At 37.7% G+C, this 12159-nt stretch overlaps 1 protein-coding gene across 1 annotated transcript in view; it reads left to right on the top strand.

Moving 5' to 3' along the window:
- Window positions 1-12159, top strand: part of Ptprz1 (protein tyrosine phosphatase receptor type Z1) — a 183857-nt gene that overhangs the window by 52072 nt on the left and 119626 nt on the right. Inside the window, exon 2 of the mRNA XM_051151872.1 lies at window positions 2918-2983. Within this exon, the coding sequence (XP_051007829.1) occupies window positions 2918-2983 (66 nt within the window). The remainder of the gene's footprint in view (window positions 1-2917; window positions 2984-12159) is intronic.

Raw genomic sequence — 12159 nt, 5'->3', positions numbered from 1 at the left:
GTTACAGAAACTAAACTCCACAAAAAAACAGAAAACCATTTTATACTTTATAATTTTAATGAATGGTAAATGTTTAAGCACTTTGATAAACTGTACTTTATGTAGGATTTACTGGCTTTCAGTGTATATAATGCTAGAAAAAAAAGCGAGCCTAGTCCTTTTCTCCTTGTTCACTGGAGCTATCACATCTCATCTATCAGACCCCGGAGTGCAGTTTTTAAAGTGGGGTACTCTCTCACGCCCAAGGTCTGTGTAATTAGCATATGAATTGTACCGGGTTTGTTTGAAGTAACAATTAAGGGAACAATACATAAAGGAGCTGAAGAGAGCTACCAACACCTGGGAATCTTGTATTGACAAAAGCTTTCCTAATGTAGGTAATTAGAAACCCAGGACAAACACTCATTGTGTGGCGATAAAGCCCTATAAGCAAAGCCAAAAACTGGCTCTCCCTCTGCTGTCCTTCTTGGTCCTGACTCTTTAAAGCCAAGAGTTTACCGTTACACTGACTTCAAAGGAACAGTGGTTGAGTCGTTTTTGCATAGCATCTGATCTTGGTAAACCAGCAAAAGCTTCTATATGATAAAATACCTGACATTTAAAATGACACATTTAAGACGCACAAGAGATTAGAAAATCATTTCTGCAGCATGGGTGCAAAGTTTTAGAGGACACGTCCCAATGATTGCCAGGACAAAGCACATGTCCTGACATTGTCCTTAGCTGATTTGTTTTCAGTCGTGCTAACAGACCTCTGGCTTGCTACATGGTTTTGCTTTGTTTTACTTCTCTTGGACAGCACCTTAGGAAAGTCAGGAATGGTTCCTTAATCCTGGGACAGAATAAAGGACTGGGGAACAGAAGCTAGGCCTTGATGCTTCGTGTTTACTAATGATCACATGTACAAACTATTTCTCTGTCACAATTGTCTTATACAAAATTTCCCTCCTACACTGTCAAAGCTTAATGATTTCTTGGTGTTTTCCAATACCCAGCTGTATATAGATACAGTTCTTTATCCTCAGCATTTAAATTAGTTTTCATCGCTATCATTTTAAGAGAGCTGGATTTGAACAATTAACAGTGAGCCCAGTCTCCACGTAGCAAAACAATTTCATGTACAACTGCTCACAGAAGTGTTAGTCATAATATACCCCAGGTGGACACTACCTGAGTACCCCTGAGATGATGAGTGGGTAAATAAAATAGGCTGTGTCTGTTTCCAAAACAGAATTTTGAGCAGGCACATTTAAACATTACAGAAACACTGCTTTCAAGGCTATTGTGGCAAAAGAGAAAAGCCAGAGCCAAGCTGACCCCAACTCTTAAGGATAAGGTTTTCCACAGGCTACAGTGAGCCGCCAGGAAGGACCTGGAAGACGTGGGAGGAAAGCGGTAGGTCCCCTGTGCTTGTTTACCAACTTCATCCAAAGGAAAAATTAACCGACTGTGAGGATATGTTTTCTCTTGATGGCTCTTCAGACCTGCTTCCCAGTCCTTGAGATGTAAATTTCCGGGTTGGCTGTTAACGATTTCTGTATCTGAACAGGAAGAGAAAGAGCTTTCAGTTCCAGCATTTGTGCAGTAAAGTGATAGTCTAAGGCAGTGGAGGATGTAAGTGGCCAACATTTAGTCAAGCCAAGGCGAAGTTGAACCTGTCTTGACTACCACAGAGTGGAATACTCGGGTGGTGAAAATAAAGTTGTGGTACATGCATACCATGCCGAAGCCTTGAAAACATTGTTTCAAGTGGATAAAGGTGATCACAAAATCGTTCTTTGTATAATTGTGTTTACATGAAATGTTAGCCATATTCAGAGAGAGAGAGAGAGAGAGAGAGAGAGAGAGAGAGAGAGAGAGAGAAGGTAATAAGAATAATAAATACTTTTTTCAATTAATGAGAAAAAATCAATATGTGACAAGTGCATATATGTGTGAATATTCAAATGAGAGCTCTGTGGTCACTACCCCATTTTTGAACGAGCACTGTTTCCCAAGTTCATCAGAAAACTATCTGCAGCCTTTTCTGCATGAATGGTTCTGTCAGCTGCACTGATCAGGTCCCAGACACAGCCCGCAAAGGTTTCCTTATCTACACAGAGCTGAAACCGAGCGGTGGCATTCCTGTGGTCAGGGACTAAGGCTTGATGGCACAGGACGTAGTACCATAACCCCGATGCCTGAGTGCTGAGATGGGTCGAGGCACATTTGGACTACACAGAGTGGAGCTCAGGCTTCTGCGTCTCTTCTTCCTGGACAGGTTGAGCCACATAGCCTCCCTAGAGCTTCTCTCCTTGAGCCATGAGGCGACTGCCACTTCCACAATGTTGGAAGCTTCCTACAGCCTTACCTCCACCAGAAACTTCCATTCCTTCAGGGACGAGTTCACTTACAGTGCCAAATACAGCCTTTCTCCCTGTCCCATTCATTCACACATTAAAGATTTCAATTTCCACAAGACATCTAATTTTATCTTATGTTAGAAGGAAAAAGTTTTGAACATAAGATTGAGGCTCTTCTATGAATTTATAGTTGTGTGTTGGATTTTAAACCCCAAATGTTTTCAAGTGACGGGACTTCAGATCTTGAACTCAAGAGACAAGCTGTCCTTTCTAGCCTTGCCTTTCTTTGTGATGATGCCTCTGACCTCTGAGTTGCTGAGAACTTTGCTCCGGCTCTGCTTAAACTTTAGCATTCTTTAAAATTATTACTTAAAGTTTTCACTAAGTACTCCAGAACCAGGGCGTTGATGTTGATAATGCTGGAGGTGTGGATGAAGGGAAATGTCGGTAGGGTACCATAAAGAATACCAAAAATAACTACTTGTGATGTGGATAATTTGGACAACTTATAATTTTTACGTTTTAGACACCCTTTTTCCCCCTGAAATTAATCACCTCCTTTTTCTTGGTTCTAGACTGGGCTTATGGATACTACCGACAACAGAGAAAACTTGTTGAAGAGATTGGCTGGTCCTACACAGGTAAACACCTTACTTATACTATGAGAAGTGGCAGAAACTTTCCAGACTTTTATCTTTGACTACATGTAAAAAGACTTCTTGTAGTGTAGCGCATTCCTTTAATTTATCTCCATGTGGTCCTATTAATTAATAAAATATAACCTATAGAAAATTATTTTAGCAGGCTTTTCATACCTTTGGTAGTATAGCGTATTGAATACAGCTGAGCTTAGTTAAAAAGCCTTTATCTTTATTTCCTGGGAATGTGCTTAACTTACCTGAGCATCTCTTTTGCATCTGTGAAGTGAAGAGCTAGGCTGAGCATGAAATGAGTTAATGAAGTGTAAAGCACTCACTTAGACTTTTAAAAATGGAAACTTCCACTGAGTACCGGCTGCTGTTGTAATTGTGTTAGTGATTATTTTTCACCCACTTAACAAATGTTGTTAGTGTACATTTTTTTAAAAAAAGATCTTTCTTCTTAATGTCTGTGACTGAGTCCATTGGAACCAAACTCCAAAATTACTTTGTCTGATTACTATACTTGGTTTAAGTCATCACAAATATTTGAAGTAAGCTAGAAAGAATTCTAACCCTAAGTCCTGATCAAAGCAGCTGGAAGAAAGAGAAGCTGACTGGAAGAGCACAAGAGAAATCTGGATGGGCCACATCTTTGGCAGCCACTTGGGATATTGCTGAAGAGCACTGAAGTTGGTCCCAAGTCGATTGATGAGATGAAATCAGGGAAGAAGGGACTGACCATAAGCCTGGCCAATTGGGCTTGATTTTATTAAAAAACAAAACCAACAGAAAAACCTCAGCAAGTCTTAAATATTATAGATGGACGCACATTCTCCTTATAGTCATTTTTGTTAGTACACAAAATAACGAGTTTCATTGTGCCCTTCCGTGTGTTTATAAACATCTTTGCTCGTACTCACTCTTCTGCATCCTCCTCCACTTTCTCCTTCCCCTCCGCGCTGGTTTACTTCCTCCACAGGAGTAGCCCTGGTTCTCCTTTGCCCTTTTATTTTTATTCTGACATTAGAAGAAGTACATATTTGTTGTAGAAAGTTTAGAAACTATGTTCTAGTGCACAAAGGAATGTAAAAATCACTCTTTAACCTGTTCAGTTACATCCACTAATAAATGTATTATGGGCCTTTTCCTGAGAGCATTTATTACCTTAGGTGTGGATGTTTTGTATATTGCATTCCTCTTGCTTTTGAAGTTATGTTTGTGCCTTTTCACATCTTACTGATGATGTCAGCCTGATGCTAAAGAGATTAGGAGTTTTATCATTTAGTCCTTTTGTGTTCATAGAGCTAAGTCTTATGAGTAATGATAAGGGTTGTGGACAGGTAATGTCTTTATCTTTTTTGTCACTTATTTATATGCAAAATTTTCCTTTTTCTTAAATATATTTTACATATACATTTATATTATTGCACATATATACAATAAATGACCTACAGCAAGAAGAACCATGAAACAATCAGGAATTATATAAATGTTACATTCTTAGTGTTTTTGCTATTTGTATTTGGCATCCTTGAAGAGAACATCTTTCCTATCTTGGTGCATCTAAAATTCTGAGTGTAAATCACTACCTATCCTATCTCATCTTTATCAACTTAAAACATCTATCTAGACCTAAAAACATCTTAACCCCTAAACAACTAAGCTTAATTGTAAAAATAAACTATTTGGTCTTCAACCACATCAAAGACTTGAAAAGGAATAAAATAGATTACCTGAGTATGCTGGGAGTGCAGGTTAGTAGCTTCCCAAATGAGAAGATGACAGAGACAGTTTGCTACCTGAACAGTCACCCAAAACTCTCTATAACATTGGAGCATCTTCTTCAGCCTTCTGGCCCAATATATCTGACAGACATATTTGTGAGGCAGGAACTATTGAGGACTTGCTTACCCTGTCTTAGCAGAGTTTGGCAGTTGACTCTGCCTGAATCCAAGCTTGCCCTTTTTTAAGGCAGAATTCTGTCTGTGGTAGAAACAAGGACATTTTGCCCAGTGGCTTATTTGCCACATTTGAAGCCACCTCCTAAAGGAGGTTCTTTTCTGCTCGTCATCCTCTGTGAGGTAGGCTGGGTGTTGCCAGGAGTTAATCTGTCTCATTGTCAGTGTATCTTTAAAATAATAATAATAAAAATCTTTAAATGCCATATTCAGTATGTCTCTGAGGTTTCCAAAGACCTTATTTAACTATTTTACCTTATCTTTCTATAGAATCATATCTATCTGTTATACCTAAGATGTATATTCTTGTGATAAAAGTAGACTAGTGATTGATATGACCACGATTTGATCAACTGACAATTAACTTATACAACTTACTTATCCTAAGTAGCCTGCAAGAGCACTTTCAAAGTATTGTAAGTAAGCCTTATATTATAATTGAGTTATATGGGTACAATACCCAATATTAGAGTAGAAATATATATAATGTGTGTGAAGAATAATCTTACATTTGAATTCTATACCACTGTATCTAAAATTAAACTATATGTAATTAAATCTATATACAAAATTCTATACCAATGAACTAAAAATAACCATGTGAGTAACAATTAAGGCATTAAGTTGAGAAGTTTCACTAATCTACATTTTGTCCTATCCTCCATATATATTTCTATATTCCCCCTTCTTTCTTTTCTTTAACCCCTATCTTCAAACCTAAGAATTGAAGACAAAGGAAAAGAGAGACATCCCTGAGTCCAACCTTGTTTTCTCTCTAAATAAGACTAATAATAACTTATAACCATTCTAAATAGAAAAATAGGGTACTTTCGAGAGTCCCAGTGCTTACTTCTTGAACTTCGGTTTGAAGAGATCATTCAGTAGAAATAAGTGACTGTTCAGGGTTTATCATTTTCAATATCTTTACTAATCTTACAGATTTCTTTCCTCCTTTCACTCATTTATCCTTTCTTTCTTTCATTTATTCTTTTAATGACATTTGGTATTCTAAGTTGCCTGTGTTTCATTTTTTCTGAAAAGAAATAATCAAAGCTGAGCATGTTGGCACACACTTTTAATCCCAGCACTCGGGTGGCAGAGGCAGGTGGATTTCTATGAGTTCATGGCCAATCTGGTCTACATAGTGAGTTCCAGGACTGCTGGGGTTATGTAAAGAGACCCTTTCTCAAAACAAAGAAAAGGAGAAAGAAAAGAAAGAAGGAAGGAAAGAAGGAAGGAAGGGAAGAAAAGAAAAGCTCAGTTGGAATATGGGAAATAATTAATGTAGCATCAGGACAGGAAAATCTACAAATTTAAATTGATCTCCCTGCCCTGTGAGCCTCTTGGCAGATGACAATCAAGTAGATTTTTCTAATATGATTTTAAAAGGCTGTCCTTAATATACTCATATATAATAATGATCTAAAGCCTATGAAAATATTTTATTTTATAAATGTCATAAAACATATAAGAAAAAGAATTATCCATAACGCTGTCTCATTTAAAACTGTTTAGCTTTTTCAAAAACTTTATAATTTTATACACTGTAGAACTTTATATCTGACAACTGCAGTCATTTTGGATTCATTTTCATCTCAAAGATAAATCTTATGTTTTATTCAGAATTGTGCAACTGTTACCCTTTAATAACCAGGAATGGCAAATGCCAGGAAAGACTCTACCATGGCAAATGACATCACAATGAACTGTGGTGTACAATGTCTGCCACCGTCCGACTCTGGACAGTGTGGAGACAAACCATCTGCCCAGTGCGTCTTAAACATGACTAGCAGTAGTTTAGAAATGCTGCCTCTGAGAAGACCTTTTCACCAGAGTTCTCATGCAGTTTAAAAGTTCTACATGCCTTGGCTTTTATAATTGCAGTTGTCTTTGCAGTTTCTAAGAAACTCACAAGCCATCTTTTAAAAACAAATACAAGCTGTTGTAGAGGACTTGATGCACAGAGCTATGTTCACTGAGTTAATCTGCGTTGGTCTAATTGACAACAGCCTTCCTAGTCCCAGAAGTCATGAAAGCAGGTTAATTTCCTCCAGTGAACTGTCAAGTGGAAGAACCCAGGTGAATCACTGTTAGCCTGAAGTGCAAAGCAAGCTTTTATGCACCCTCCCTTTCCCAAATGTAGAATCAGAAAATGGAGGCCTTTTAGGTTAGAGAGAATTAGCATTCTCAGCACTCCAAGCAAGGGCAGTCTGTATATATGAACCAATAGAAAGACAATGGAGGTGTTGCCCCTTCTCCCCAGGTCCCAGGACAGCTGGCTGTGCCTCATAAGCTTAGGAGAAAGCAGTTTTACCAGTGAGCTGCAGAAGATACACTGGCAACAACGCAAGGCCACTGTGCAGCATACTATCATCTGGGGAGTTAGCTGCAGAATTACTCCTTTGAATATCCCAATTGAGCCAGACACGGCACACCAAGTGGCCGGGCATGGACAGAATGGGTCTGTGCTAACATAATGAACAGTTTTTTTCCTCTTTGGTCAAGTTGCCTAACCAAAACCTGTTGCTTTTATGTCCCGTCAGAAGCAATCTTCTGATCAAAAGGGTAAACTTAGTAAAAAGTGGTGTTGCTGTGAGAAGGAAGGTGACACATCCGAAGAGATACTCAGTAGCCAGGTGATTGTGGAAGATAAAGAATGTTGTGTATATTAATGTCCTCCATTGGTTTGTAAAATTATTTCTGGAATATTTGAGGATCCTAAGGGGAAGACTAGTGGTGACGACACTAGTTTACAGTCCCAACAGGGTGTGTTTTTCTTTTGAAGCTGGCATATGAAATACAAGAAATAAAATATTTTTTTCAAAATGAATGTTTCTCTCCTAATTCACAAGTATTTAAGGTCAACTAATATTGTCAATGCTATGCTTATTATACTTGCTCAAAAATGGAAAAATATGCTTACTATATAAAATTTAAAGTTAAGTTCATTGTATAGTTCTTAAATATAGCCAACTTTGTGAGTGGAAGACATTAATTAATTCTGATTCCATGTACATGTTTGGGCTACACTTCGTATTATAGTATTGGAATTTGTTGAAGTAGCTGAACTCTTAGAAAAACATTTCTGGAAGTGTTTGCACATAGACTATTCTCGTAATAAAAACTGCAAGCTTTGTCATTTCTCAGTGAGAGTACTGGTCAGGCCACCGTAAGTCATTTTAGACATCAAGCATGATTTCAGTGCAATCTCTTAAGCTGAGACTGTTTATCAAAGATTATACAGTAGTAATAGATGAAGCAACAATACAAATCCCTACAAGCTACCAGATGGATGGAGAAATAGAGGCAGAAAAGAATTACTCTCTTAATTGTACTTTCTACATAGATTAAAAACAACTTTTCTATTCAGCACTGTTGCCATTATGCTAAGAAATGGCAGGGCTGCTCAACAGTTCCATTTATAAAGTTATTTGAGGAAGATAAGCAAGATTAGGTGAGAGGGCGGATTGAAAACCTGGGAACATCAGCACTAAGAACTGTACATTATGGCTTCACTCCACACTGCCAGAGATGAGGTTCTCCCTCTGTTCGTATAACATTAGATTTCCTAAGACAGTGCCCAAATAAAGATAATTCAGGGAGGAAAAATAGATTACTTTTGTCTTTCAGTTTTAATATTACTAATGCATAGATCAAGATTCTCCTAATAGTTGCTGGAATCTTCTTTCTGCTTGGCTTGGCAGGTCTTACTTACTAGCTTGAGCAGTGAGAAGATATCACAAGTATAGGCATTTTAACTGTTCCATTCTTAGAAGCACACTACTGAAATATCATTACTTCCTAGACTTATAAATATTTTATCATTTCTTTTTTAGCTTTCTTTTAAAAACTTGGAATTGAATTTTTCATAGTGCTGTACTCTTAGGGTTTTTAAATTTTTGTTTGTGTGTGTGTATTGTTTTTGTGTTTTGTTTTTGTCTCTAAGCACCCTTTTAAAGTTAACTTTTAGCTGAATAGTTGCATTGGGCACAAAGTGCAACTCCTCTGAGCACTATTAGACTTGTGTGGATAGCCAGCATGAAGGAGATTTTAAATACTAAAATGATTCTGTTTCCTTAAGTAGAATGTCCTTTCTTGCCTTGTAAGTATACAGACTAGAAGATGTTACCTGGGTCATGTGGTGTAGTCTTTGACCAGGGATACAGTTCAGTGTTTAAGTAGAACACACCTAACTCAAAGAATATTTGAATCTATGCAGAGTAACAGCTGGTGTCTGGCTCAGCTGGGCCGTTTCCTGATTCTGGAATGTCTTTCCAGTGGGTTTTATCTTCTTCTTTGATCCCTTGTATTTGAACTTTTTATATTAAAGAGATTGTTCAGTCCCATTTCATGTGTAGGAGTGAAAAATCAAGCAACAGAATTGACTTATTTCTGTACAAAATTGCACATTTATGTGGGCAGAGAGAAGAGGCCTGGAGAAAACAAAAACAAAAACAAAAACAAAAACAAAACAAAAAAAAGCAGGCTCTTGGTGCCACCATCCTGTAAAAGGAGTCAATGGAAACAGATGGCACAAAGTGACGTGATTGTCCCTAGTGTGCACAGCTCACTGAGCAACCTTTAGAATGACAAAAAGATATTTTGAAGAAAAGTCATTGTTATGGATTATTTTTAATGTATCTGTCTTAATTTTAGTTAAAAGGGACGAAGTTGTTAGATGCGACGCACAGCCCTGTGCATTCCCTCACTGTGATCTGGGGTCTCTGCTTGGCGAAGTCTCCACTAGCACATAGTAGACACTTACCAGAGCACCCAGAGCACTCCACCACCGTCCAGGTCCCTGGGCTATGGCTGAACTGCAGGAAGAGGAGGCTGCTAATTGCTCTTCATTTCAGGTTTTTCATCTGTAAAAAGTTCTTAATACTACCCTACGTAACTGAGTATGGATTAGATAAATGCCACCCATTGTTGAGAGAAAGCTCTTTGAGCAAGGACTATATGCTATAAATGCAAGTGATTATTGTTTGGCAGTGTCTTAACTTGAGCCCAAACAGATTGAACAAGCCTGGGCACATCTGATAATCTCACAAGAGGATTTAGAGAGAGTTGATCAGCTAAAATGCATATTATAGACAGGCATTTCCTATGTTCTGCCTATTATTCAAAGCTTACTTATGATTTATATTCTTGGTAGATAATTTCCCTGTGGTAAATGTGATGACTCCCCAACCTTCACTGTGGAGGCTACATAAGGTTCAGTTAATGGTATCAAACTAGAAATTTTAATAAGTGAGTCATAAAATATGTTTGAAAATAGTATCTAGGAGAAATTAGAAAATTTGAGATAAGGCTACAGAACACCATCACAAATAACCACTGATTGCTTTGTCCTGTGGAAGAACTGTCCTTTGGTGTGTCTCCCCTGTGGTAGGCTGGCCTTTCCTTTTTGACAGAACAGCTGAGAATGCACCCACTATAAGGAAGAAGGTTTGATGTGGCTCCTGGTTTCTCATCCTGCAGCCTATGCTTTTTGACTACATTGTCTCTAGGCCTGTGGCAAGAAAAAATGTTGTAATGTGACAAGAACATGTGGCATAGGCAACTCTTCTCACAGTGGGAAAGAAAAGGAGGACCAACTGGCAGACAAGGTGTGGTCTTCAGAAGCCCATCCCCAGTGCCTTCCTCCAGCTACGCCTCATATCCTAGTGTTTCTATTCTCCTGTGAAGAATTGTGCCGCCAGCTGGTAACCTACATGTTCAACACATGAACCTAAAGGGCCATTAATATCTTCACAACCATCTATAAAACTCACTCTATAAGGCCACAATCACCTTGACAACTAAGCCACAGAAAGGCTCAACAGAGAAAGAGAACCTCAGACCAATTTTTCTTTTGAACATTGATGTTAAAATACTCAGTAAAATACTCAAAAACATAATCCAAGAACACATTAAAAAATATCATCCACCATGAACAAATAGACTTCATCCCAGATGTGCAGGGGTGGTTCAATATATGGAAAGCCATCAATGTAAGCTATCATATAAACAATCTGAAAGAAAAAAACTACATGATCATCTCCTTAGATGCTGAAAATCATTTGATAAAATCCAACACCCTTTCATGTTAAAAGGCACATACCTAAACATAAAAAGGCAATATACAGCAAGCATATAGCCAACATCAAACTAAACAGAGAGAAACTAAAAGCAATTCCACTGAAATGAGAAAGAAGACAAAGCTACCACCCTCTCCATAGCTCTTCAATATAGTATTTGAAGTTCTAGCTAGAGCAATAAGACAACTAAAGGAGATCAAGGGGGTACAAATTGGAAAGGAAGAAGTCAAAGTGTCACTATTTAAGAATGGTATAATAGTATATATAAGTGACTCCAAAAATTCTACTAGGGGACTTCTACAGCTGATAAATACCTTGAGCAAAGTGTCTGGATACAAAATTAACTTTAAAGAAATCAGTAGCCCTCCTGTACACAAAAGACAAGTGGGCTGAGAAAGAAATTAGGGAAACAACACCCTTCAAAATAGCCACGAATAATATAATGTATCTTGGTGTAACTCTAACCAAGCAAGTGAAAGACTTGTATGAAAAAAACTTTAAGTCTCTGAAGAAAGAAATTGAAGAAGATACCAAAAGATTGAAAGACCTCCCATGCACATGGATTGGTAGGATTAACATAGTAAAATGGTCATCTTACCAAAACCAATCTACAGATTCAATGAAATTCCCATTAAAACACCAACATAATTCTTTACTATCTAGAAGGAATAATTTTCAATGTCTTATGGAAAAACAAAATACCCAGAAGAGCTAAGACAATCCTGTACAATAAAAGCTCCTCTGGAGGAATCTCCATCCCTGATCTCAAGCTGTACTATAGAGCAATGGTAATAAAAACAGCATGCTACTAGCATAGAAACAGATTGATGGATCAATGGACTCTGATAGAAGACACAGAAATAAACCCACACTCGTATGGACACTTGATTTTTGACAAAGAAGCCAAATCCATACAATGGAAAAAAGATAGCATTTCCAACAAATGGTTCTGGTCTAACTGGAAGTCTAAATGTAGAAAAATGCAAATATATCCGTATTTATCACCCTACATAAACTCATCCAAGTGGAATGAGAGTCTTAACATAAATCCAGAAACATTAAATCTATTAAAAGAGAAAGTGGGGAAGAGCCTTGAACTCATTAGCACAGGCATCAACTTCTTGAACAGAACACCAAA

The sequence above is a fragment of the Acomys russatus genome, chromosome 10, assembly GCF_903995435.1.
Source record: "Acomys russatus chromosome 10, mAcoRus1.1, whole genome shotgun sequence".
Classification (NCBI taxonomy): domain Eukaryota; kingdom Metazoa; phylum Chordata; class Mammalia; order Rodentia; family Muridae; genus Acomys; species Acomys russatus.
Note: the sequence above shows the minus strand (reverse complement) of the source record. Positions and strands in the feature narration are given on the sequence as shown.